At 43.9% G+C, this 27014-nt stretch overlaps 1 protein-coding gene across 2 annotated transcripts in view; it reads right to left on the reverse strand.

Annotated features, from left to right (window-relative positions):
- CAMK1D (calcium/calmodulin dependent protein kinase ID) overlaps window positions 1–27014 on the reverse strand; it is a 242389-nt gene that overhangs the window by 47406 nt on the left and 167969 nt on the right. For both annotated transcript variants that reach the window (XM_068168352.1, XM_068168345.1), the window contains exon 4: window positions 852–990. In XM_068168352.1, the coding sequence (XP_068024453.1) occupies window positions 852–990 (139 nt within the window). The remainder of the gene's footprint in view (window positions 1–851; window positions 991–27014) is intronic.

Genomic DNA, 27014 nt, shown 5'->3' on the forward strand with positions numbered 1-27014 from the left:
TTGCCCTTGAATTGTCATCAACACCCAAGGAAACTCCTATTTGGAGCATGCCTCCAAAGCATAACCAGACATGTCAGGCGATTCACTGAATTCTTCATTTCTGCAGTAAGCTTTGGTAGAATTAACTAGCTCAGGAAGGGAACCCACAGTGGGGTTTTTGACATTTGTATCTTTTTCTAATGTCTTCTGATGATTTATTATTGAAGACACTAAAGATGGGGAGGTTAGATGTGTGTTATGAAATTCAAGCCTTTCTGTTTATCCAAATTTAAGATATTGGAAGGAAACAAGACAGCAATAATGTTTGGGTTTAGTTTTTTTTCACTTTGTGCTGAGAGTTTTTGATGTGATAACACTTTACAGCTGAGAGGAAAATTATCTGAAAATCACATTGGCATACAATGTTCCTTAGAAGAATCCTTGCTGTTAACAGTGTCTCCAAAAACACTGTTCCAAAGATCATGATAGGAAATCATTCAACTTTCTCACACTATTCATTGTTAGCAACTATTATTAAGTAGAAGTAAATGTAGCACAGCAATTCTGCAAGATACAGTAAACACATTCCAGCTGAGATGAGTATCCTGCCCTAATGGAACATTTTGGATCTTAATGAATGACTGTTTCTCCACATCATATGTGCAAAACTGCCCCTGTAACAGCACTGATTGCAAAGTCCTTGTTAAAACCAATTACAATGGTAGGATATGGAGCCTTCAGAGCATCCCTCTTATGGTAAAACTTTACTGAAACAGCCAATCGCAGTGGAGGCTGGACTTAAACTGTTAGACTTATAATTATGAAGCCTTCATTAACACTGCCCAGAAGATCAAGTCATGCCACAGTCATACCTTGAGGTCCCTGTGCACGATGCCCATTCGGTGCAGGTAGTAGACAGCATCCAGGACCTGCCGGATTAGGGTGCTGGCATCCTTCTCAGTGTAGAACCCTTTCTCAACAATGCGGTCAAAAAGCTCTCCCCCAGACACTCTAGAAAACAGGACAGGATACAGAAGTGTGAAAACATGCTTGGAAATCTGATGTCTATCTTCTTAAATGATGGTCAAGGCCATGCACTAGCCACAGGCTGTATAAGCACACATCCACACATCCAAAGCATTTGGCTTTGACTTTCCCATAGTCCAAGGGCTGATCATCCTATAACGGAAAATAAAATCCATCACACATCAGAGAGTGGTCAGGCTCACTAGAACTTTCAGAGGGAAATCACAACTGTACCCCAGGAGGAGTCAGGGGACAAAACATGTTTCCCTGTTTTCTGCAGGGAGCTTTGTACAGGTGGCCAAGGGCTCAGGTCCAGCCAACATGGATTCAGGAAGGGCAGATCCTGCCTCTCCAACCTGATCTCTTTCTATGATCAGGTGACCCGTCTGGTGGATGTGGGGAGGCCTGTGGATGTGGTCTACCTAGACTTCAGCAAGGCCTTTGACACCGTCCCCCACAGCAAACTGCTGACTAAGCTGTCAGCCTGTGGATTGGACCACTACACTCTGTGCTGGGTTAGGAACTGGCTGGAGGGCCGGGCCCAGAGAGTGGTCGTGAACGGTGCCACATCCAGCTGGAGGCCAGTCACCAGTGGTGTCCCCCAGGGATCAGTGCTGGGCCCTGTCCTCTTCAACATATTCGTTGATGATCTGGATGAAGGGGTAGAGTCAGTCATCAGCAAGTTTGCAGATGACACAAAGTTAGGGGCAGATGTTAGTCAATTAGAGGGTAGAAAGGCTCTGCAGAGGGACCTCGACCGACTGGAAAGATGGGCAGAGTCCAATGGGATGGCTTTCAACAAGTCCAAGTGCCGAGTGCTGCACTTTGGCTATGGCAATCCCATGCAGAGCTATAGGCTGGGGTCGGAGTGGCTGGAGAGCTCCCAAACAGAGAGGGACCTGGGTGTGCTGATCGACAGCCACCTGAATATGAGCCAGCAGTGTGCTCAGGTGGCCAGGAGGGCCAATAGCATTCTGGCCTGCATTAGGAATAGTGTGGTCAGCAGGAGCAGGGAGGTCATAGTGCCCCTGTACTCTGCTCTGGTTAGGCCGCACCTTGAGTACTGTGTCCAGTTCTGGGCTCCTCAGTTTAAGAAGGACATTGAGACACTTGAGCGTGTCCAGAGAAGGGCAACAAGGCTGGTGAGAGGCCTTGAACACAAGCCCTATGAGGAGAGGCTGAGGGAGCTGGGATTGTTTAGCCTGGAGAAGAGGAGGCTCAGGGGTGACCTCATTGCCCTCTACAACTACCTGAAGGGTGGTTGTAGCCAGGAGGGAGTTGGCCTCTTCTCCCAGGCAACCAGCACCAGAACAAGGGGACACAGTCTCAAGCTGCGCCAGGGGAGGTTCAGACTCGAGGTGAGGAGGAAGTTCTTCACCGAGCGAGTCATTCGGCATTGGAATGGGCTGCCCAGGGAGGTGGTTGAGTCATCGACCCTGGAGGTGTTCAAGGGGAGATTGGACGTGGCACTTGGTGCCATGGTCTAGTCATGGGGTCTGCGGTGTCAGGTTGGACTCGATGATCCTCGAGGTCCTTTCCAACCTAAGTGATACTGTGATACTGTGATACTGTGATACTGTGAATTGGGTCTGCCACTCTTGCTGGTGCTGGCCCACTGAGGTTGTAAGGCTCCCTACTAGTGTGATCCCCTACGGTTCACTTTTCACTCCACCAATGAAGGCATGGGTTTCACCCTGGAGGAATGGTCCCATTCTCCTGTCTGCACTGGCAAGTAAAATGCAAACAGTAGTTGCTGCCAGTACCTATAGAGTGTTAGTTTATTGAAGGACTCTGTGCCTCTGGCAACTTTAAATGCTCTCAGAGGTCCCACCCTGTACTTGCACATTCATTTATCAGCAGCCACAAACCCTTTAGGCAGTGCACGGCCTCTGCCCAGCACCAGTAGCAGACAATTATTGATGAGGCAGTGTGGATTATCAGTGCAATTAATCACCAGATGACACAGATGGGGAAAAGAATCCACAACTCAAAGAGGAAAGAAAATAAAAACTTGACATCCCACTATTTAATTTTTTCTATATTACACTCTTCCTCTGCCCTGTTAGAAATAACATGTTCTCAACCCAACTTTAAATAAAGAATGGACACATTAAAACTTCCTGGAGGGCCACATGGGAAAACAAAAGAGGAAAGAAATGGCTAATTAAAATAACAAAACTATGAGCAAAAACTTGCCCTGATAGGGTAAAGAAAAGATTTCTATTTTAACAAGCAAAACCTATTTAAAAATAAAATATATGTGATGGGTTGTTTTTTTTTAGCAAGTTGCACCTCTTAATGTATCATAAATAGCACTGTAAAACTTTCTTCAAAAGCAAACCTAATAAAAAGAAAATAATAAATTATTAGAGTCATTAAATATATATGGGCAGGGAGCTTGCCATTATATGAACACTAGGTAATTCAGCCACTCCAATAAACAATCTGCTTGAATAATTCCATGAAATCACTTCCTAGGGAAGTTTGGAGCCTGAATGGGAGAGAAGGCTACTGCTAAATCAAACATATTTGACTCAGAAAATGAAAAGCAACCTTGGAACCAAAAAACAAAGAAACCAACTAGATAATCCTCCCATTAAGTGCTAGGCAAACAAACCAAATAGCTTGCTAAATTATTAGCATTAATCTGAAATTCTGCAGCAAAGGTGAAGTTTACCCAGGGTCTGAAGTCCACCCAGGAGACCACTGCCTATACCAGCAGCTTGCTGGAGCAGCAGCGCTGGGTTGATAGTGGGGCAGAGAAAAGTCCCAGATACTGCACTACTTTGGAGAGCCTGTGACTTAGGGCACAGAGAGGAAGGAGGCATGAAGTGGCAGAAGTGCCATCAAAAACAACCTGCTCTGCAGTGACACCCTGAATATGGCACAGGAAAACTTGAATTAAAACCCTTTCTTTCCCAGTTTGTCAGAATACGAGTTGTAATTCTCATATATATATATGTGTGTGTGTGCATGTGTCTATATATTTATATGCATATATTTATACATGTAACACAGCGTGTTACTCCAAGCCCCTATCAGCCTTATACTCTGCCCGACCCACTGCATGCCTTGCCAAGGGTGAACAAGCACACCTCTGCCTCACCGTTCACTGAAACCAAACATGGTTTTATTGAATCTGGCTCCTATTAGCTGTCTTTTTATATTTCCCCTACAGTCTTTTTGTTTCCCATGGATTGATTGGCCTGAAAATTGAGCCCACACAGTAATTAATATGGCTGAATACAGCAGATTACTCTGAGAAAACGCTGTTCTGCAATTTCATACAGTTACTTTGGTTATATTCAAGAGACAGACTCCTTTAGGATGTACTGAATTGCACCACACACTTTGCTGCATTTGCAGAGAGTATGCTTCCACAAAGACCTTTGCATTAAAATGATAAAATTTCCTTCCATGCCAGTTCACTCCCTATCCCCCTTAAGCCTCATTCTTTAATCAAAAGCTTTTCTCAGTCAGATTTAGTCCAGTGGATCAACTGTACCCAGGCTCAATCTATTTATCATTATTTTTCAATACACAGAAAATATTTGCAGCCTCTTCAATGATGCTTTGCAAATCAGAACTTAATCCAAAGACTCAGGAGGAGCAGCTGGTAAGTTTGCAGCCATTTGGTTATTCAGTGTCAACAGCATCCCAGGTACACACTGAGAATCAAGGGAGCCATGCTCCTATTTATTCATGTGGTGACTGTGTTATGGTACCTGGAACTGGCCTTACATGTTTGCACTCACCTATAGAGACTCCCTGCTGTGGACAAGAGTCATGGCTGGCATTCACCTCCCAGGGATGCTCTGCAACTCAGCACCTAAGACTATGGCTACTTTCCACATGGAGCTTATGTCTATATGGTTTTCTCCTCCAAAAGAGTGTTAACTCAATTGTAATGTCACTGGGAATGCTGCTCCCTGTATGGGCCCAATACTGATGTAAGTCAATGCTGCTCCAGGAGGAAACCAGCAAGGGCAGCTGTGAAGAGGATCTGATCTAAACTCACTGGGGAAACGTGGCCTATTTCTCTAAAGCTGGTCTTGATCGCAGTTGCCTAAATTTGCTGTGACAGGACTTGGCATCCTATTCTGAGCAGAAATGGACACTCACAAAGGACTGCTGAAATTTGTTTGCCCCAGGATTTATTATTCTGGGATTGGGACACACACACACACTTGTTGATGGTGGGTTTGGTTTTGGTTTTTTAGTGGCTGTGTCACTTTTGCCCTCTCTATGGCAATTCTGCGAAGTGCACAGGAGACCAGAGTTGAAACTGCAGGCAGTAAGAGTAAAATCAGGTCTTTGTCTTAAAGAAATTTAAGACAAAGTTTTCTGACCAGAAAGAGAGGGTAGGAGGGATTTCTCATTAGTGGAAGAGGGCTGCTCCTGTCTTGCAGCTGGCACTGGCTCATGGAGCTGGACACACTGTCCCAAACAATAGCACAAGGAACCTTTTTTCCCTGCTGATTTCAATCTTGGTTCCCAGCAAAGAAAAAGTCAAAGGAGGAGTAGCCAAGTGCAATTACTTGAAGAGCATTTAACCTTGGAAACAGCTCAGGTGTCACACTGCAATCCAGAGTAGCATTAGCCCTCTCCGGGGACTCAGCTGGGCAAAAATCAGCAAAGCATGGATGTCTGCTGGAAATGTGTGCAGCTCCATCCCTTGGTCCTTCCTCAGCCACTGAACAGTGGCTCTTCCCAGCTTCAACGAGCAACATTGTGAAAGTCCAGCACCTGGAGAAGGAGCTGAACTGGCTGTCCACATCACACATGTCACCCCAGCATATGGCCTGCCTCAACCCATCAATACAGGAAACAATTTCAAAACAATGTCCAGAAGATTCATTTAGTCTAGAATGAAAAATAAACTAAACTTATCCATAAATATGAATACTTTACACTTGTATTACATGTTACCTGAGATTATGTGCCTTTAGTACACATTAGTGACCACCAACATGAAAAAGTCCAGAATAACATTACTTCCATTTCTCATTGAAAAACAGAGAAAGACAGAAGCTCTCCATCTTGACCCAATGGAACATTCAGGACATATATCAATGTTCTCTTCCACAAGCCCTACCCCACTAAGAATCACAGAGTCATAATACAGGTTGCAAAAGGCTTTTAATATCATCAAGTCCAACTATTAAACCAGCACTGCCAAGTCCATCGCTACAGCATGTCCCTAAGAGCCACATCTACATGATTTTTTAAATGTCTCCAGAGACAGTGATACAACCAGTTCCAAGGGCAGCCTGTTCCAGTACTTGAAAGCCCATTTGGTGACAATATGTTTCCTAATGTGCAATCTACACCTCCCCTGGTGCAATCTGAGGCCATTTCCTCCTGTCCTGTCACTTGTTACTTGGGAAAAAAGACTGACCCCCAGGTACCTCCTTTCAGGTATTTGTAGAGAGCAGTAAGGTCACCCCTGAGCCTTCTTTTCTCTAGGCTAAACAACCCCAGTTCCCTCAGCCCTCGTCATAGGACTTGCTCTCTAGACCCTTCCCCACCCTTCTTTCCCTTCTTTGGTAATGCTCCAGCACCTCAACCTTTTTCTTACATTGAGGGGCCCAGTGTCAAGTACAGAGGGATGATCACTTCCCAGGTCCTGATGGCCACACCTTCTGACATAAGAAAGATTCGTTGCCTTTAAAACACAGTTTGCAGAGGGGCAGTAGGTCCAGCTTGACTGTATGAAAAAAGAGCCATTAAATGTAATTCTGCTGGGGAGACTCAGACTTCACTCTGGTTCCAGAGTTTCCTGAGGTAAATGCTTCCAGATCTGGTGTTCTAATAAGGAGACTTCATAAATCAGTCACGCAAATGATGCAAGTCTATCAGAGCATCTATCCCAATGCTGGAGTTTGCAATAAGCTCCTACAGTCCCCTGCTCTGGGGTCAGCTATAGAAAGTTTGCCCAGTTCTAATGAAGATGAACAAGGAAAGAAAGACAGATGTTAAAAACATAATTTGTGTTCATTGTTATGTTTTCAATCTTTTATTTTCCTGGCTGGATTTGGGGATTTTTCCTCTTGTTTCTTCCTAATTTGATGTTTAATGTAGATCCAAATCTCCAGCACAGGCTGCCACACTCATGTCTAAGTTTAGCATATGTTTCAAAATACTTTGAAAATTCCAATGGTTTTGTGTAGAGGAATGAGCCACCTCTTTTTTTGGGCTCTGTGTGCGCAGCCTCTTGGCTGAATACCCTCAACAATCCTCCTTAGAAGCAAAGGAGAGAGATGAGGAAAAAAAAATCACTGTTGGAATCACACTTTTACTTTACATTAACTCATTTCATCAAGTTCATTAGGACAGAGCCAAACTGACAAGGACAAAGCAGCCCCTACTGCAGGTAAGGAGAAAGGATGTCATCAATCTTTTTCTGAAGCATCCAATTCCTTTGCAGTACCACCAGGAAAGCAGAACATGCAAAGTTTCAAAGAAATGTTTTGATTGCAACCAGCACCAGAACAAGAGGACACAGTCTCAAGCTGCACCAGGGGAAGTTTAGACTCGAGGTGAGGAGAAAGTTCTTCATGGAGAGAGTCATTCGTCATTGGAATGGGCTGCCCAGGGAGGTGGTGGAGTCACTGTCCCTGGGGGTGTTCAAGAGGGGATTGGACATGGCACTTGGTGCCATGGTCTAGTCATGAGGTCTGTGGTGACAGGTTGGACTTGATGATCTTTGAGGTCTCTTCCAACCTTGGTGATACTGTGATACTGTGATACTGTGATTGAAGATAGAATAGAATAAACCAGGTTGGAAGAGACCTTCAAGATCATCACGTCCAACCTATCACCCAACACCACCCAATCAACTAACCCATGTAACCAAGCACCCTGTCAAGTCTCCTCCTGAACACCTCCAGTGACAGCGACTCCACCACCTCCCCAGGCAGCCCATTCCAATGGGCAATCACTCTCTCCATGTAAAACTTCCTCCTGACCTCCAGCCTGAACTTCCCCTGGTGCAGCCTGAGACTGTGTCCTCTTGTTCTGGTGCTGGTTGCCTGGGAGAAGAGACCAACCTCTGCCTGTTTACAACCTCCCTTCAGGTAGTTGTAGAGAGCAATAAGGTCACCCCTGAGTCTCCACCTCTCCAGGCTAAGCAGCCCCAGCTCCCTCAGTCTCTCCTCATAGGGCTTGTGTTCCAAGCCCCTCACTAACTTCGTTGCCCTTCTCTGGACTCGTTCCAGCAAGTCAACATCCTTCCTAAACTGAGGGGCCCAGAACTGGACACAGTACTCGAGGTGTGAACCAAACAAAAACTCCTTTCTATTTTAAGGCTCTTAAACTCATAAACACAAACCAAGAGCCAATCTCTCTGGACTTCTGATGTTTTTGCCAGCACTGTGTAAACCTGCACTCACATATTGCAGGTCACTTTACAAGGTACCTGCCAGACCACCCCCACAGCAGGCCTGGCTGGCAGGGAACATCCTTACATATGTTAGCCTTCAGGTAAGAGAATACATGAATAACAACTAAATGCTGAAATTAAAAATATGTTAGTCATATATTGATACTAATGTATTCATGTTACCCTTTTGTTCTCTTGCTGGTACCATCTGTGTGTACAGATAAATCCTCTCATTCATTCATTCACCCCTGCATCCCCCACAGTTATCAAGTGTAGGAACCTTTCTGCTTGTTTTAGGAGCTTGAAAAATAACATTCTTTGAAATATCACTTTGACTTCTTGCCATTTGGCAAAACATTGATGTTTTTCCTTTCTGTCACTTTTGGAGTACAGGCTGGAACCATTCTGGGTTGTTTACTCCTTGATAGTTTAATTGTTTTTTATCAAAAGTCTCATTGATGAACTCATTGGTGGTGGGTTTAAGCCAAAGAATCCCATCAAAGCTACTCAGAGCTTGTAGGTTTTTCTCTCCAGAAGAATATGAAGTTCGTGTAATGCTTCACTGCTGTTCAAGTCATGATCCAGCCTCCTCCAGACAAGTCATCAAAGCATCACCACTTTGAGTTAGCAGAACCAACAAGGAAAGGCAGAGTTGTCCCTAGAAACTCACTAATACTGTTTAAACCTGCAGATTAGGGATGCCTAAAGAGAATAAATTTGCAGCAGGAGGCATCCCAGGCCAATATAAAAAGTAAGTTAAATATGAGCAATACCCTACAACTGTGAACAGCTTACGGAGCAGGAGTTACACATTCACAGTGTCCTGCAATATAAATCAGTAAAAGCTCGTAACTCAGCTGCTGGGGTGTGAGGCTGGAAGTGTGAGGTGAGATAAGAAAGACTGAAGGGACCATTCCTGGGAAGTCCTGGCTTTATTACTTTTCTCTAACGAAGGAATTCTTATTAATAGAATTATTTCCATTTAAAATTTTTATTTTGTTTTTAGTGTGGAGTTTTTCTGTTTGGCTTTAAGCTCCCTCTGCATTATGAAAACGCATGAGAATCAGAAAGCAAACCTGGCCAGCTTGCTGTGCGAAAGGAAAAAGAAATTGGCTGCCCTGGTCTCATTGTTCAAAGGATGTAACACATAAAAAGAAAATGAGTAAACAGATTAATAGATTTTAGACCCAGAGAGTAACACTATGATTATTCAGCCTGACCTCTAGCAAATATAAATATGTGATTAAAATTGTCCTTGTGCCAGTAATCTATGGTGTTAACCACACAGTGACAGATATTGCTGTTGAAATACTCTATGTCCTACAGAGACTTGCCTTATTCAGTATACATCTAGAGAACTGCATCGGCTTTCTCATTTGCAGCACATCATAAAATATGCAGTTTGAACAAGGCAAGGACTTTCCTTGTTACTGCAAATAACATTTTAAATCACTTCAGCTTTATATCACCCACCTTAAAATCTGATGATAACATAAATATATGCTCTAATGCTACCAAAGAAAGGATGCAGGATGGAGTTTGGCTTATTTTTCTAGAATACGGGGGGCAGGTGTGGTAGAGAAGGATAGTGCTGCTTGATGCAAGGGATTTATGGATTTATTCTGGAGGACCAATGGCTTCTCATCCTTTCATCAGTGTTGTGTTGGTGCTTGCACCAGAGGGCTGCCCCCCACCCTGAAGGCTTGGTTTGGAATGTTTGGGGGAAAATGGTGTGGTCATGTCTCAGAACCAAACTAAGCAAACTAAAACAGATTCTTCCTTGCAATAGAAGTTTCATATGACATTTGCTGAGCAGCTGTAGTTGTGCTTTGAACATACTTCTGTTTCCACTGGGACAAGACTGCTAAGTCTCTGGGAAGCTCAGGTCATGGATGTAATGCAGTTTGGCAGTTAAAATCTTTGGATACAAAATTTTCCTTCAGAGAATCCCTGCTGTGGAGCTTGTTTGAGATCCATGATTTTTTTTTTTAGGTCAATGCTGCCTTGTTTTATTCAACATTTTACTCCACATTGAAATATTCAACATTGTTTTCAAATTTTCTCTGGTTTCATCAGTTGTTAGAAGTGTGACAGCACTAATAGCAACCAAATGACAAAGGGACCTCAGGTTTTTAAGTTTCTTGTGACTAAACCTTACTGACTGACAGCTTATGATAGCACTTCAAATGCCAGCAGCCCACTAGCCTCCATCGGTGCTTGTCCCCACAGAAATCAGTGCATGGAGGAGACCTAAGACCTGCAAGCTACAGCAACATTTGCCCAGTGTTGCCATCACTACTTATAAGGCATGTATCTGTAGTAAAGCAATCTGCACTGATAACTCCACCACACAATCAAATCCCAAGGAAATATTGCAGCAAAATGTTACATCTCTAGTGCTCTGCTGAGGTCTACAGATATCATGAAAGGCAGAAGGTGGGCGTACCTTTTTTGCCGCTCTTCTGACTTCTTACTGTTTTATTTGCACCTCCAGAAGAGCCAAGAAATCATCTAGTATTAGCAGCTTGATCACACTCAAGTGTGCTTTTTTGTCATTTTAAAAATAACCTGTGGAGGGTGGTTGAACACTGGCACAGGGTGCCCAGAAAGGTGGTAGATGCCACACCACTGGAAGCATTCCAGGTCAGGTTGAATGGGGCTCTGAGCCACCTGATTTAGTTGAAGATGTCCCTGCTAACAGAAGGCAGGGTTGAACTAGTTCACCTCTAAAGATCCCTTCTAAACCAAAATATTCTATGATTCTGTGATATATGTTGGCTATTCCCTAGTTTTCTTCATGGCTTTGTATTAAATTAAAAGGCAAAGCTGAAGCTCAGCAATCATGACCCACCATATCAGGCAACAGTTTGATATGTACAGTGTTTCACCACAGGTGAACCACAAGTTTCACTATGAAAATAACCAGCATTTTTAAAGAGCCATTAAAATATACACAGTATGCATTAAATAACTCAGATCTTTATTTTTAAAGAAGCAATTACTCCATAATTTATTAATTTCCTTATATGAGATGTCAGTAAATTAGTCAGCCCAATTACTCTTGCTCATTATGCAAGATGTGTGTGTGTGATTTTTTTGCCTCAACCTTTTCCATTTTGCTTATAGAAAAGAGAAAAGTAGAGCTCTGTAGACAAACCACCACTCAAAATACTTTTTCCAGTATCTGAGGCCTGGAACAAAGTATTTTCTAAATGCTGTCATATTCCTCCAGCTCTCCATAAAATAAGTGGATAGTTAAAATCTGGAGGAGATTCCTCACCTGACAGCAATTTAAAAGTAGGTCAGGTTTCAGCACTAATAGATTTGTTTGGTTTTCTTCTAGCTTGTTTTCCAGTGGAAACCAACCTCAATGTCCTGCCAGCATTAACTAGGAAGAACAGACCTAAAAATAATGAGAACCATTGTAACTGAAAATGGATATCATAAATTACACAATGTATATTAAACAATATGAAATAGAAGATTAATACAATACTAGAATTTATTCTAAGTATAAAAAAAAAGACCACAGGAAAAGTAAAGTTGCTCAGAGCTGGAGCTTAAATAGCCCAGTTTTTCTGTCAATGATGGAAACCTGCTCCTTTTCTGTGTATACTCCTTTTTCTGAATCTGATTTCCACATGCTTCCTCACAAGTAAGTTTGCAAGCAGATGTCACCATGGAAATAGCTGATGTCGAGATATTTGCCTCAATGCAGAAAGAGCATTGAAGACACAGACCACCTGTATCTCAGATAAAATCCACTCTTTTGAAAAGCTTTTTTGTATGATGTACAACTTTGAGTTGTCCCTCTGGTCTAGATGAACACAGCCAAGGAAAATTTATTTTAAACCAAAAAAAAATTTATTTTAAACCAAAAAAGAGAAATTCAGCCAACTGGTCAAGACACGATGTTTCACAAATCAACTTGCCAAGCAGTTAGTAGAAACAATAAATTGGGAACTAAATATTAAACCCACATAGACTAACTTAACTCTGAATTATATAGATACATTGTTTTATCAAGCTGTTATAACAGCTACATATACATTTAAAGAACCATTAATATGCTCTTCAATTTATGAAAAAGTGTGAAGAAATGTCTAGAGAATGGATGAAGAAACCCACAAAATCCTAGCTGATTATAATGAAGAATTTCTTAAGAAGCCACAAGTAATTGAATTAAATACAAGGGGAAAACCCATTTTATGTCAATACACATGTGATGCTGCTATGGGTGTGAGTTCTGTGTTCAATTCTGCGTTCATTCAGTCATATGAAGACCAGGCTGGATGAGGCTCTGGCCAGCCTGATCTAGTGTGGGGTGTCCCTGCCCATGGCAGGGGGGTTGGAACTAGATGATCCTTGTGGTCCCTTCCAACCCTGTCTGATACTATGATACTATGATATGCTACCTTGATGACCTTCATGGAAAAAAGTCCTGAAGATGCTTTGTCATCAAACTTAGGAAAGTGAAGAGCAAGAAAAGCAAGCAGGACCAGAGCTTCTCCATGAAAAGAGATATCACATTTAGAAAGAAAAGAGACGACAGAGCAGATACAAGAGTGCTCTACTAAATCTTGAGAAGGATGTAGCATAGAAAAGGGAAATAGAATTATTTCACACCACAGATGACAAATGTGGGACCTAATGGAATTAGCAGGTGGTGGATTTAAGACAAAGGCATTCATCATCTGAGAGGCAAACCTAAAGTGGATGAATCATTGGCATGACCCAATAAAACGGTGCTCATGTTCTTATGTTTGTGCTCACTGAATTAATTATTGAATGATTGACTCAGCTCTGGTTTGGAGCATACTTACATTATGGGAGTCTTTTAACTCATTCACTTAAAATCAAATATGACAGATTCATAGATTTTAAAGCCACTATGAAAATGACCCCAGACAAAACATAGACTGTACAATTTTTGCCTCAGCTCCATAGCTCCTGGATGAACAAAACACTATTGTTTAGCAGCATAGCCAGACTTGACTTAGAAGATACCACTAATCCCTTGTCTGCTTTGTCCAGGGCTTACTTACACACACTGACTAACTACACTGAGGTTCTTTTCTGATGTCCTGTGATTGGATCCCTTTCAACACTGACTGCAGCATCTTCAGCTATATTAAAGCAACCTTACTCTTTTTAGATTTTGGTAACTTCATCTGTCCTGCTTCTAGCTGACATTTCTCTCTCAAAAAAAAAAAATAATCATATTTAACAGCTGCTTTTGCAGCCTCTGTGAAGACCTAACTAGAAGCTGAGTGCATGTACAGTGGTGCTCATTTCCAGTTCTCCATTTGGACACTTAAATTATTAAGTTACATACCTTCTGCTGTCCCCATCATAAAAAGGACACAGAGCCATTGGAGCAAGTCCAGAGGAGGGCCACAAAGATGATCCCAGGGCTGGAATACCTCTGCTATGAGGACAGGCTGAGCAAGGTGGTCATTGTTTAGCCTAGAGGAGATTCTGGAGGACTTTAGAGCTGCCTTCCAATACCTGAAGAGATCCTACAGGAAGGCTGGAGAGGGGCTTTTCATAAGGGTGTCTAGCAATAGGACAAGTGGGAATGGTTTGAAGATGAGTGAGTTGATTTAGACTGGATCTTAGGAAGAAGTTCTTCAGTATGAGGGTGGTGAGACTCTGGAATAGGCCACCCAGGGAGGTTGTGGATGCCTCCTCTCTGGGGATGTTTAAGGTCAGGTTGGATGGGGCCTTGAGCAGCCAAGTCTAGGTGTGAGGTGTCCCTGCCTGTGACAGGGAGGTTGGACTAGATGGTGTCTGAGGTCTCTTCCAACCTAAGCTGTTCTGTGATTCACTTACATCTTTGTCGTAGGGTTGAGGGAAAGGCCAGGCCCTTACCACCCCCCCCCCCCCCACCCCGTGAGTAGAAGGAAAGGAAGGTGAAAGGAAAAAAAAACACCTCACTGCCGGATTAGCAAAGGAGTGGGTGCTGTATATTTACAAAGCAGTTTAAGAAACGCAGGGAAATATATACAGAATTTACAGTATTTACAATATATACAGAAATATACAACAAAGTCACACAGAAATGAAGGTTCCCTCCTCTGCTGGGGGGGTGTTTCCCCACCTCTGCTCCCCCTTCTCTCCCCCTTTCCCCAGAGAGGGTTAGAAAGAGAGAAAAGAGAAAATTAATTAAAAGCAGTTATGTGTTAATTGGAAAGCGGTTAATACAGGCCTTGCAGTTTATCAGTTTCAAGGTCAAGCCTGGATGAAAGCCCAGAAGCTGCGAGCTGCAAGCCACCGAAGGAGAGGAAGACAGACTGACCAGAAAACTGCTGTACTCCCAGTTCAAAAGGTGCTTCCTCCCAATCTACCAATGAAATTAGTTTAGATCCGTCTTTCATTTACAAACATCCGACCACAACATTCCCTTTCTTAAGGGGACAGCCTCAAACGGTCACAATCTTCATCAATAATGATCTGTCCACTCCTGGACAGGATATGGAACAGTACTAAGTATCTGTATTTCAATACTGAATCAAATATAATCTAAGTAGAATACAGAGCTTCCCATCACTGTTCTCTTCTGAATGCCACCTGTTCAGTCTATTACATCTTATGTTCAATCAAGTTATCTCCATTCTCCACAGCAGAGAGGTGAATTTCTCCAATTTTCAGCAGTGGAGAGAAACACCAAACTGCATTCTCATAGTGGGTGCAGTCTCAGCTAAACAAATCTTATGTGACTGTTTAATGCAATAGTCTATCTTTAGTCAGAAAATTCAGTTCCAATTGGAGCTGCTAGGGCACTTGTAATGTCACAGAAAGAACCAGGAGGAATAGGTATTGAATTTGGAAACCTCAGGATGGTATGTAAGTTGATTAATTTCTTTAGAGTCATCTGTAAAGAGGGACAGTGGACACTGGACATAGTGAGTGAGGATGAGCAGCATGCATAAGCAGATCGTAGCTCTTAAAAGCAGTTTATGGCAAACACACTGCCACAAATCCCCTTGCTTCAATCCCAGTGCAATCTGTAATGCTGAGCACACTTTACAATGTCCCACATGAGACATTATTCCCACCTACCCTATTATTTGCAACTTTTCACACTACACATTCTTTTCCAGACCTGTGAGTGGATGTGATTCATGATGCTGTGTGTGAATTGCTGAGAGGTCAAGAGCAGCACTCACAACTTCATGTTTACGTTCATGTTTATTTGCAGATCACCAGCTGCCTTCTCCCATTAGCAGCAGCTAATCTCCAAGATGGACCCTGTGCTCAGATTAGGCACAGTAGAGACCATGAGGACCCACTGATTTATTGTGGTTTGGCTGGAGGGTGGACAGCACAGATATTCTCTCATGGCCTCAAGGGAAGATTTATTATGGACAAAGGAGGCGTTTGGGAAGGGGAAGGGAGGGAAGTGGAGAGGAGGGGAAGGGAGGGAAGTGGGGAGGAGGAGGAGGGGAAAGGGAAGGGGAAGGGGAAGGGGAAGGGGAAGGGGAAGGGGAAGGGGAAGGGGAAGGGGAAGAAGAAAGGGAAGGGGAAGGGGAAGGGGAAGGGGAAGGGGAAGGGGAAGGGGAAGGGGAAGGGGAAGGGGAAGGGGAAGGGGAAGAAGAAAGGGAAGGGGAAGGGGAATGAAGCATCTAGTCCTAATTCCTTATATTCTCCAAAACACCCATAAATAGGTCATGTGAAGCACCAAGGCTCATGTGATTTCTCTCTTCAACTACCATGGGGTGAGATCCTCAAGGAGATGTTGTCCCCGGCAATAAACAATATAGTAGGAGCATAGTGCGGAAAAGAGAAAGTTTCTAGAATGTCGTACCGCAAACAAATGTGCCCCAGGGCTTATATTAATAATTCTTCAATTACTGCCTTACTGGTGGCTGATTTAGTCCAGGCCATTGAGATGTTTCTAATGGAACTTATCAATTCATCACAGAGATGACTTCTAAGAATCTAATCAGGCATCCATTATTTCTAAAGGTAGCTGTTTGCTCCTGCGTCTTAACAAACCAGGCTGGCCAACTGCCAGCATTCTGAGTTTTACTGGTTCTGTCCCATGGCCTTGGGAGAGATTTTAACGATCCACATCTATTCCAACACTTTACACACTTGCCTGGGCACAGAAAGTGGAAGTCTCCAGATAATTCTTCATTAATCAACACAAGGAGCTCCATAGTAATTTTATTTTCAAGACAGAAGAGTGTATATGCCAACAAGCAAATGCTGATAGCTCACACTCAATATTTTAGGAGTGTGTCTATTTCCATAATATCTTTTAATAGGTGAATTAGTGACAAACTGTGAAAAGCAATGTTTCAAAAAAGCAAACCCATGGCTGATACAACAAATGATCAAAGTCAGCCAGAGGAATGGAGAAAAGCTAAATTGGGTTGTCTCAGATGCAGTAATCTGTGGGAGCTACATCCAGCACCAAAAGCCCAATATAGCATAGTTCAAAGACTCTTCTCTCAGATACAGCAAATGCCTGAGTCATCGCAAAGTCAGATATTAGCATGTAGCTGCTAGAGGGGCTGGGGCAGAGCACAGTGACACTCCTTCCCATCGCTATGATAGCACCATAAAAATCTCCTTCCCATATGCGGCACCCCAAAGGTAGCTCCTAGGAAGCACCACCCTAAAGTGGAGGGAAAAGAATAAGGACATGGCCCTCATTTCCCCTCAAGCACCCCAGCCTCTGAAGCATCCCACAGAATTATCCCAAACACATGAAAAATTTGCTGCCTCCTACTATTTGTCACATACTAAGTCCAGTTCTTCCCTGAGCTCTACCTCATTTTATACTTTAACTGCCTTACAAAATCCCATTCATGAGCAAGCCCCCAGCAGCAGAAAAAACCACCAGCTTCAGATTACAGCATCAAACTGCTCTTTCCAGCTTGACCTTGCTGCTCTTGGGGAGGCCCATGGCAGAAGATGATTCAAAAAGTGTGCTTCCTGCCAGGCATTCTGGTCATGGATGAGGTGTAAGCCAACACATGTGGTTTGGGACCTTATCCCACTAGCAGATGCAAAGGGCATGATGCTGAACTGGCACCATAACAGCTCAGTAAATCCCATAGGGAATCCTTGACATTACCACCATTAATTACTTAATTTGGCCAGTATAGGATCTGAGGAGATCCTGTGCATTCCAGCCAACAAAACAGCATGACCTCATCAACAGCTCTCCCTCCATCTCAAGCCAAAACTAATGATTAGATCAAACTCAATAATCTAGCAAATGGTGCCCCCACTGTGCTCTTGGGCTATGTCATTTACACACTGAAAACATGAAGCAGTTTAGAAAATTCCTGAATTGTCAGCCATTGGAACAGGCTGCCCAGGGAGGCGGGTGAGTCACTATCCTTGGATGTGTTTAAAAGCCATGCAGATATGGGGATATGCAGATATGGGGATATGCAGATGGGGATATGGCTAGAGTGGTGGACTTGGCAGAGTAGGGTTAATGATTGGATTGGATGATCTTGAAGGTCTTTTCCAACCTAAATGATTCTAGGCTTCTGTTACTCTATGAAAACAGACAGACACTTGGTAGTCAAAGCACATTGCAAAAACTCATGGACAAAAACAGAATACAAACTTTTGCTGCAGGGCTTTCAGGCCCCTCACAGTGATCATGCGTGTCCTGCATGGGCAAACACCAAGTGGGACAGAACCAGACATGCTAGTGGTGTTGCACTGATTACAGCAGTGCAGGATTTTACCCAAACACAGTTGAAAAGGAAGAAAGCCCACAGCCAGTGCAACCAGTGATCACCCTAAGACTATGAAGAAGGACAGAGTAAAGTAGCGGTACAATTTTTGTAGCCGAGTAATTAGTTCAAAGTGATGTTTATTCTGGCACAGACCATATCTATGGTAGCTACTCCAGTAGCTGACCAGTAGAGAGATGTGAGCATCACAGACTGCCCAATGAAGAATGTTTTAAAGAGTCTGTGCCTTGAATGTGCATTAACATGAGAGAGCTTTTGTAGGATTCCCGCTTTTGCCAAGCAGTTGCCTCCCAGCACCTTGGAGCCTGCACACTGATGCCTAAGTATTAGGGCAAAATGATCTGTGCAACTGGTTATCTGCATTAGAGTGATTCTGAGACTGAAAACAGAGAAAACAGTATTAAAACTTGGCACCCTCAAAGAGGTTCTGAGTCTCCCTAAGCCAATGCATTCAAGTCAGTAAACTGCTATTATTCTGGTCCAAAGGAAGAGACAAAAGAAAAGTGCTAAGAGGGTAAATATCCACAGCTAGATGGTCTGACATCTCTACTGATTAGGCAGTCTCTGGCTGCCTGCTTACCATGCAAGATCTCACTAACATCAGACATGGAAAAGAATTAAATTAGTATTACTGCAGTAATATTGATATTGAATATGAGTATGAGTACTACCATGTAGCCCTACCATTCTCTCCAAGACCCTGTCAGTGGGCAAGGGGGTGTAAGATGTGCATGATAATCTCACTCTCCTGCAAACTCCAAAGCAAAAGCATGGCCACAGCAAGAGCTTCAAGTCAGGGGAGGTATTTCACCTTTGCTCTGCTACTGACTTCCTCTGTAATCTTGGGCAAGTCACTGAAGGATGAATCTAAAATGGGGCTTAGTACCCCTAAGAGGGAATTAGGCATCTATGGTACTTTGATGTCGTAACCCAGGTATTGCTGCTGCCACCAGGTCAAGAGTTGCCATGGCAGCCAACAACAAGCAGCAAAGCTCCCATGACATGGCGTACACACTCCCTGGTCCAGCTGGAAGAGAAAGGGGAATTCAATAGCTCCAACTCTTGGAAACTTTCATAAACTGCAGGGTGTTTTCCATACTTCTGAAAATGTTCTGCCTTTCAGACAATAACTCAGGGCTCCCTCAGCACCATAACACTTACTCAGCACTGTGACTGCCATACTGATGCTAATGACTTGGAGCGGTAGTGGGGTTCATTAAAATGAATGTCAGTTGTTCCCTTAACATTTGTAGGGAGCTAGATTCAACCCTATAAGAAATATGTTTATCCTGTCATGCTTCTGGGAGATGGTAATATTAGCCCATATCTTCCATAACTAACTGAAAAATCACTGAGCCAAATTTGGTCTTGCAGAGGAAAGCACTCCTGCCCCTCCAGCAGGCAAACTAGGTGCATTTGTACAGTGGAAGCAGCCATTCACTTTAGCCATTTGTTACAGACCAGTATGGAAAATAGATTTCATGCTGATGATTTATGAAGTGCTTGTAGACAGACCTTAAATAATGAGTTATATCCAGGCATGAACATCCAAAGCCACTGTTGAAAATGCTCTCCTGCTCTTGTTGCATTATTTATGCTGCTCCAGTGACAAGAACTCAGCTCCCTAGTCTGGCTTCTCAGCCCAAATCCAGGATTGATCCATCTCAGCACCACAGATGTCTGCTTTCTATTTGGCTGCAGTATTCCCTGTGCAATATTAAAATGTCATCAATTTACTTTAACAGGCCAAATAAAGGCCTTAGTCAACCATTTAACAGCTAAGTAAAACATATGGCAAATGCATATCAGTCCAGGGACTGCATTAAAAGTTTAAGGGCTCAATTAGGAGGAATCTTACTGGTGTGTTCTCAGGTTAGGAAAACAGAAATGCCAAATGTTTCCCCTCCTTGTAGCTCTTAAGTAGCAGGCTGAAACCCCTTTGTTAAAGCGCTATTCCAGGATGTTACCCCCCCCCCCCCCCCCCCGTTATAATACTCAGTAAAAATAAACTATTTATTGGGAAAATATATTAATTTTTTTTTTTTAATAGTTGTTGCTGTCTTACCTAAGGGGCCCACGGAAATGCCTACTCCTTCTACAAGGCAATGCCTGATATCCCATCACTCCTGAGGCTGAAAGCTCAGACACAAACCCAGCAGAACTTAACTTCCAGAGCTGGCTGGAGCTCTCTTTGAAGATGCAAACCCAAACTGCATTATTACAACTTTTTCCATGGTTCAGCTTCCTTAAGGACATAGTGACCCAGCAGAAAGACCATGTTAATTAGTTAACACACCCTGCACACATCAGTGTCTCTGGATTCAAGCAGGTATTAACAACGTAATGGACTGACAGTATCACTGTGTAACAATAAACACATCCCCAAACACCTCAGCTAGCAAGAACAGACTTCCCAGCTTCCTATGGCCTACCAGAAGAGACTCCTACAGTTGGGTTTCTGATAGTCTAATGTGTCCATCACGTGACCATGGTGTGAATGTCTCATACAGATAATGCAGGCACCACCACAAACGTAGCCCAGCAATATGGAAGAGGCAATGAATACAGATTGCAGCGACAATCAGGTTGCCCTTGCGGTGTTGGACCCTTTTGAGACCCACAGCTTTGTGCAGTTGTCCCTCTTGGTCACCCTGACACCAGGACACCACATCACCACAGGCAGGAGATCAAGTTAAAACACAACATATAGAGAGCATGCAAAAAAGGAGCAGCTCCATGGTGGAGCAGTTAGATCACAAGACTGGGATTGCTCCAGAGACAGACGGCACAACAATAGTCACTATTGCTTCTGCTGTTGTTATTTATAGGCACAAAAATGTAGATAATTTAGAAACTCAGAGTGAGCTGCCAAACTAGATATGGCAGCTGAACCTGCTGCCTAGCAGTCAGATGTGTTTTAGGATCTTTCCTCCTGCAGCAGCAGATGCAAACCCTGCAGGGCAGCAGCTCTGGGACAGGAGGACACAGTTTGGCTCTCACCTGGTTCACATTGGTACACAAAGCACCAAACCAAGGCAAGATGGCAAACCTCAATATTCATACTGGAAAGAGTAGTGAGATGCTGAGGTCTGAATCACTGCAGCCAATGGACATTTTCTCCCACTACAACTGAGGTCCTCAAGCAACATATGGAACATGGGATAAAGATATGATCACACAGCCGTAATCATTGAATCGTTTCAGTTGGAACAGACCTTTAAGATAGTCTGTGAAGGACCCCAGCTGCAGGGAAGGATGACTGCAAGACCCTAGAAAAAGTACACATGAATGACTTCAGCAGATTCCAATACAGTGAGACAAGTATTACAGAATTCCCAGGTCTCCTCTCTGCTGTGCTGCTCTCCTCTTTGACTCTGATGAATGTTTCCTCCTTCTGGCCTTCCCTAGTTTAGGGTGCTAGTGATGCTCAGAGTTTATCTGACAACTCTGCTTCTGTACCATGCTCCATCTCTGCTCACAGCTCACTGATTTTGGGAGCTCACCTTGTCCCCCTACCTTCAGCACTCAGGAAATAACCATCCCACCTCCAGCAGCACTGGAAGAGTTCAGACCACAAACTGCCCCTGTTATTCATAAGGGATACAACACTAAAGCTGAGAACTGGGAAGAATGAATTTACTTTTTGTTTATTTTCCATACTATGCTGCAACAAAACCCAAACATTAAAAATATTTTTAAACAAAAGCCATACTGAGAACAGATCAGGGGGCACAGTGCAAAAGCAACCATTGATCCAGCCATTAGTGCTTTTTATTAAACAAATAAAACACTCCAATGAATGCCTCAGAGCCTACAAATTATTCTCACAACTATGCAAAACTACATTATGTTTCAGCTTTGGGGCATGGTTTAAAATTTACTCTAGCACTGTTTTCAAGGAAAGTCAATTTATTTCACCCAAGTGGAGATTCAAGACATCAGAGAGCCATCTGGTGGCCTGATTGCCTTCTAATTACAATTCGTCTCTTGGGCTCTTAACTTCCTCTGAGGCTGAGCTAAATTAGCTGGCCCAGAGCATAAATGCAGAGAAAATAAGCATTGTAAGATGTATCAAAGTACAATTTAAGCCTACAGATTTTCAGACAAGATTTTCCCACTGCTTTAAAAGATGAACCTGAATACATGAATGATAGATGTACTGTCTGGTTTCTTTTATCTTTTCTTTTTTTTTAAGTTCAGCAGTGGAATACAATTTCACAAATATCCTCACTGTGATTAAAAAAAACACCAAAAGGGTTAAGTAAACTTTAGTTACATTTCTATCAAATTGACATTTTGTTTGTTAGAAAGCTTCCTCACATTCTTCCATGACTTCAATCATTTTGAAAGACAATTATATCTGTGGCATTGGAAAGTAAGGGAGGAAGGAAGGAAGAAGGGAAGGAAGGAGGGAAGGAAGGAGGGAAGGAGGGAAGGAGGGAAGGAGGGAAGGAGGGAAGGAGGGAAGGAGGGAAGGAAGGAAGGAAGGAAGGAAGGAAGGAAGGAAGGAAGGAAGGAAGGAAGGAAGGAAGGAAGGAAGGAAGGAAGGAAGGAAGGAAGGAAGGAAGGAAGGAAGGAAGGAAGGAAGGAAGGAAGGAAGGAAGGAAGGAAGGAAGGAAGGAAGGAAGGAAGGAAGGAAGGAAGGAAGGAAGGAAGGAAGGAAGGAAGGAAGGAAGGAAGGAAGGAAGGAAGGAAGGAAGGAAGGAAGGAAGGAAGGAAGGAAGGAAGGAAGGAAGGAAGGAAGGAAGGAAGGAAGGAAGATGCTGAAAGTAAGCACTACTGCTGGTTCAGGCATTCTCCTGGCATTTTTTTTCTAAGAGAAAATCAAAGCCCAGTCACCAGTTTCTGGAAAGGTACCCACCCTCAAAGCTACTGTGGAAAGGGTGGAGGTCACAGTCCATCACCATCTCCTGGGACACAGGTCTGAAACCGGCAGAAACGGCAGCTCCATTTGTTGTTGGACCTAACTGTGCTGGTGCACATTAAATGTGCTGAGACTGTCTGCCAAAACAAGCTCCTCCAAGGCTCAGCATAGGAAGAATTCTCTAATTTGGCTAATTAAGTTAGTGTTTGGTTGCTCATTACTGCTCAGAGACTGGAGCAAATAACAACAGGCAACTTAGGAAGCTCTTCCCACCCTTGGGGATGACAGCAGCTGAGTGGAAGTCTTCGTTAGGACAACGTTGGATGTTGACATTTATATTTCAGCTAAATGTAATTTTGGATGCCCAAGTCCCTCTTGGCATTTGGCCTTTATCTCTCTACTCCTGCACAGACATGCCCTGATCTCCCCACCCCTGCATGGGCATGTCTCTACAAGCCTCCTAAACAGAAGTTCAGGCAGGGCCACATTGGATGTGTAATTCCACTCCCATGATAAATCTACAGGGTCACCACTGTCATTACTGAGTATATATGACAAACAAATCCATGTACTTGGGTTTTTCTACTGTACCAAGAAAAGTCAGTTTCACAGAGCTTCACTGAAAAAGGTCTCATTGGTAACTGTGCAAACCTTCCATTGGGCTTTGGTGGAGCATTAATTAAGAGCAGGGAAAGATGGTGACAAGGCAATGTGTCCTCTCTGGGAGGACAGAGTAGATATCACTCCTGGAAAAAGACACAAGAGTTACACCTGAGCGTCAGCAAAGCAATGCTCTGCTGCTCTCTGGAAGGCAGCAAAGCCTGAACCTTGGGATGTCAGCACTTTCCTGGAGCTCAAACACCATCAGGAACCTGCTCAGGCTTCCCTGAAAAACCCCAGACCCAGAAGACCCTCACTTCAGCCTGAATCAGTGTTACTGCTTCCAACAAAAAAATGCCAAGAAGAAAAGTTACTCAAAAACAAAGCAGCAATTTATGCAGCTCGGTAGCAGGGGGAGCAGAGACACTGGCTTTGTTTTATACTCTCGGTAGGGACATAATTTGAATTAATTGCTAAGACTTTCATCCTTCGCTAGTCAGATGGTGTTCCTCTTTCTACTCCTCAGCCACTTTTTCTACTCACTTCCAGTATTTTCATCATTTGTATTTCTCTGTGATCCCCACAGGAGGAGCCTCAGCACCACTCTAGCAGGCAGAATTTGAGATCGCTGAAAAACTTTTGCAGTTTCACCGTATATACACAGCTCTCCTCTCACTTATTTAGCCAGGAAATACTTTTTCTTTTTTTAATATATATACATATAATTTTTTCTGAAAGAGCCTATTGATCAATCTGGGTCAGATTTCTAGCCTCATTTTCCATGCACTGAGATTTCTTTAGTCAGAGGCACTTGGTGCACTGGGAACTATAGTTTGAGAACATGATTCTCAGTTCCTTGTATAGGGGATTATTTATGGGGGCAAAGTTATATCAGAAAGCATCTGAAGGATTACAAGATTAAATGCACCTGTAACAATATCTCTGACAGCAAACTACAGATTTCTGAAGTGCTGGAGAGCAGTTGTTAAGACAGCTTCCTCCTGGAAACAGGCAAAACTGGGTTTTGAAAACAGTGTGTTTCTTTTTGAACACCCACCGCTGGCTCCTTCTGTGCCCTAAAGCACATTGTCCTCCTCCAAACGGTTCATGTCATCTTTTGCTTTTTGTCTTATCTATGAGCTCCAGAGCTTGTGAGATCTCCAAGGCTAAAGCAATGTAACCATGCCATTGCTAGCATATCAGAATAGAGCATCAGAGCATCCCTCATAGCCAGGCTGAGAGCACAAATGGATCCTTCCCTGTCTATGCTCTCTGGTTTGAGGGAACTGGGATTCTTTAGTCTGGAGAAGAGCCTACAGCTACCTGAAAGGAAGTTGCAATGAGATGGGGTCTTGGTCTCGATCACTATGAAGTGATAGAACAAGAGGAAATGGTCTGAAGTTGTGCCAGGGGAGGGTTACATTGGACATTAGGAGAAGTTTCTCTATGGAAAGAGTGGTCAGGCATTGAAATAGATGATAATAGATGAGGGGCGAGCAACTGATGTCATTTACCTGGACCTGAGCAAAGCCTTCGACACTGTCCCGCACCACATCCTGGTCTACAAACTGGTGACACATGGGTTTGATGGGTGCACCACTAGATAGGTAAGGAACTGGCTTGATGGCCGCACCCAAAGAGTGGCTGTCAATGGCTCCATGTCCCAGTGGAGGTCAGTGACAAGCGGAGTCCCTCAGGGATCAGTCCAGGGACCTGTCTTATTCAACATCTTTGTGGGTGACATGGACAGTGGCATTGAGTGCACCCTCAGCAAGTTTGCTGATGACACCAAGCTGTGTGGTGCAGCAGACATGCTGGAGGGAAGGGAGGCCATCCAGAGGGACCTTGACAGGCTGGAGAGGTGGGCACAGGCCAACCTCATGAAGTTCCATAAGAGCAAGTGCAGGTTCCTGCATCTGGGTCGAGGCAATCCCAGGCACAAATACAGGCTGGGCAGTGACTGGCTGGAAAGTAGCCCTGAGGAGAGAGACTTGGGGGTGCTGGTGGACAAAAAGCTCAACATGAGCTCTCAATGTGCACTTGCAGCCTGCAAAGCCAATCAGATCCTGGGCTGCATCAGGAGAAGTGTGGCCAGCAGGTCGAGGGAGGTGATCCTCCCCCTCTACTCAGCCCTGGTGAGACCCCACCTGGAGTACTGTGTCCAGTTCTGGAGCCCCTATTACAAGAGGGATGTGGAGGTGCTGGAACGTGTCCAGAGAAGGGCCACAAGGATGATCAGAGGGCTGGAGCACCTCTCCTATGAGGACAGACTGAAGGAGTTGGGGCTGTTCAGTCTGCAGAAGAGAAGGCTCCCAGGTGACCTAATTGTGGCCTTCCAGGATCTGAAGGGGGCCTACAGGAAGGCTGGGGAAGGACTTCTCAAGATCTCAGGTAGTGATAGGACTAGGGGGAATGGAATGAAGCTGGAGGTGGGGAGATTCAGGCTAGATGTGAGGAGGAGGTTCTTCACCATGAGAGTGGTGAAACCCTGGAATGGTTTGTCCAGGGAGGTGGTCGAGGCCCCGTCCCTGGAGGTGTTTAAACCCAGGTTGGATGAGGCTCTGTCCAGCCTGATCTAGTGTGGGGTGTCCCTGCCCGTGGCAGGGGGGTTGGAACTAGATGATCCTTGTGGTCCCTTCCAACCCTGAATGAAACTATGAAACTATGAAACTATGAAATAGGCTGCCCAAGGAGGTGGTGGAGTCACTGTCCCTGGTGATATTCAAGAAATGTGTGGACATCGCACTCTGGGACATGGTGGTCTTAGGTTGACAGTTGGTCTCCATGATCTTAGAAGTCTTTTCCCACTGAAACAATCCTATGATTCTGTTTTCCAACCAGCAGAGGATGTAATGTATCACTCAGCAAACCAGAATCCACCGGGGATGGTCCTAGCATGCTGGGAGATGCTCCATGGTTCCCACCTTAGATGTGGCCCTTGTGCTGAGAAAAATCTCAGTTGGCCTGTGGTCTCCATTGTGGCACAGAACACCAGTTAGGCTCTATTTAAAGAGTTAAACTTTATTTTAAAATGTTTAAAATTAATAGAATAGAATAGCATAGAATAGGATAGAATAGAATAGACCAGACCAGGTTGGAAAAGACTTTCAAGAGCATGAAGTCCAACCTATCACCCAACACCATCTTATCAACTAAACCATGGCACTACATGCCTCATCCAGTCTCCTCCTAAATACCTCCAGTGAGGGTGACTCCACCACCTCCCTGGGCAGCCCATTCCAATGGTCAATCACTCTTTCTGTGAAGAACTTCTTCCTAACATCCAGCCTAAACCTTCTCTGGTGCAGCTTGAGACTGTGTCCTCTTGTACTGGTGCTGGTTGCCTAGAAGAGACCAACCCCCACCTGGCTACAAACTCCCTTCGGGTAGTTGTAGACAGCAATAAGTTCTCCCCTGAGCCTCCTCTTCTCCAGGCTATGCA

The sequence above is a fragment of the Melanerpes formicivorus genome, unplaced genomic scaffold, assembly GCF_026170545.1.
Source record: "Melanerpes formicivorus ecotype bairdi unplaced genomic scaffold, bMelFor1.0.p_v2 SCAF_3, whole genome shotgun sequence".
Lineage (NCBI taxonomy): Eukaryota > Metazoa > Chordata > Aves > Piciformes > Picidae > Melanerpes > Melanerpes formicivorus.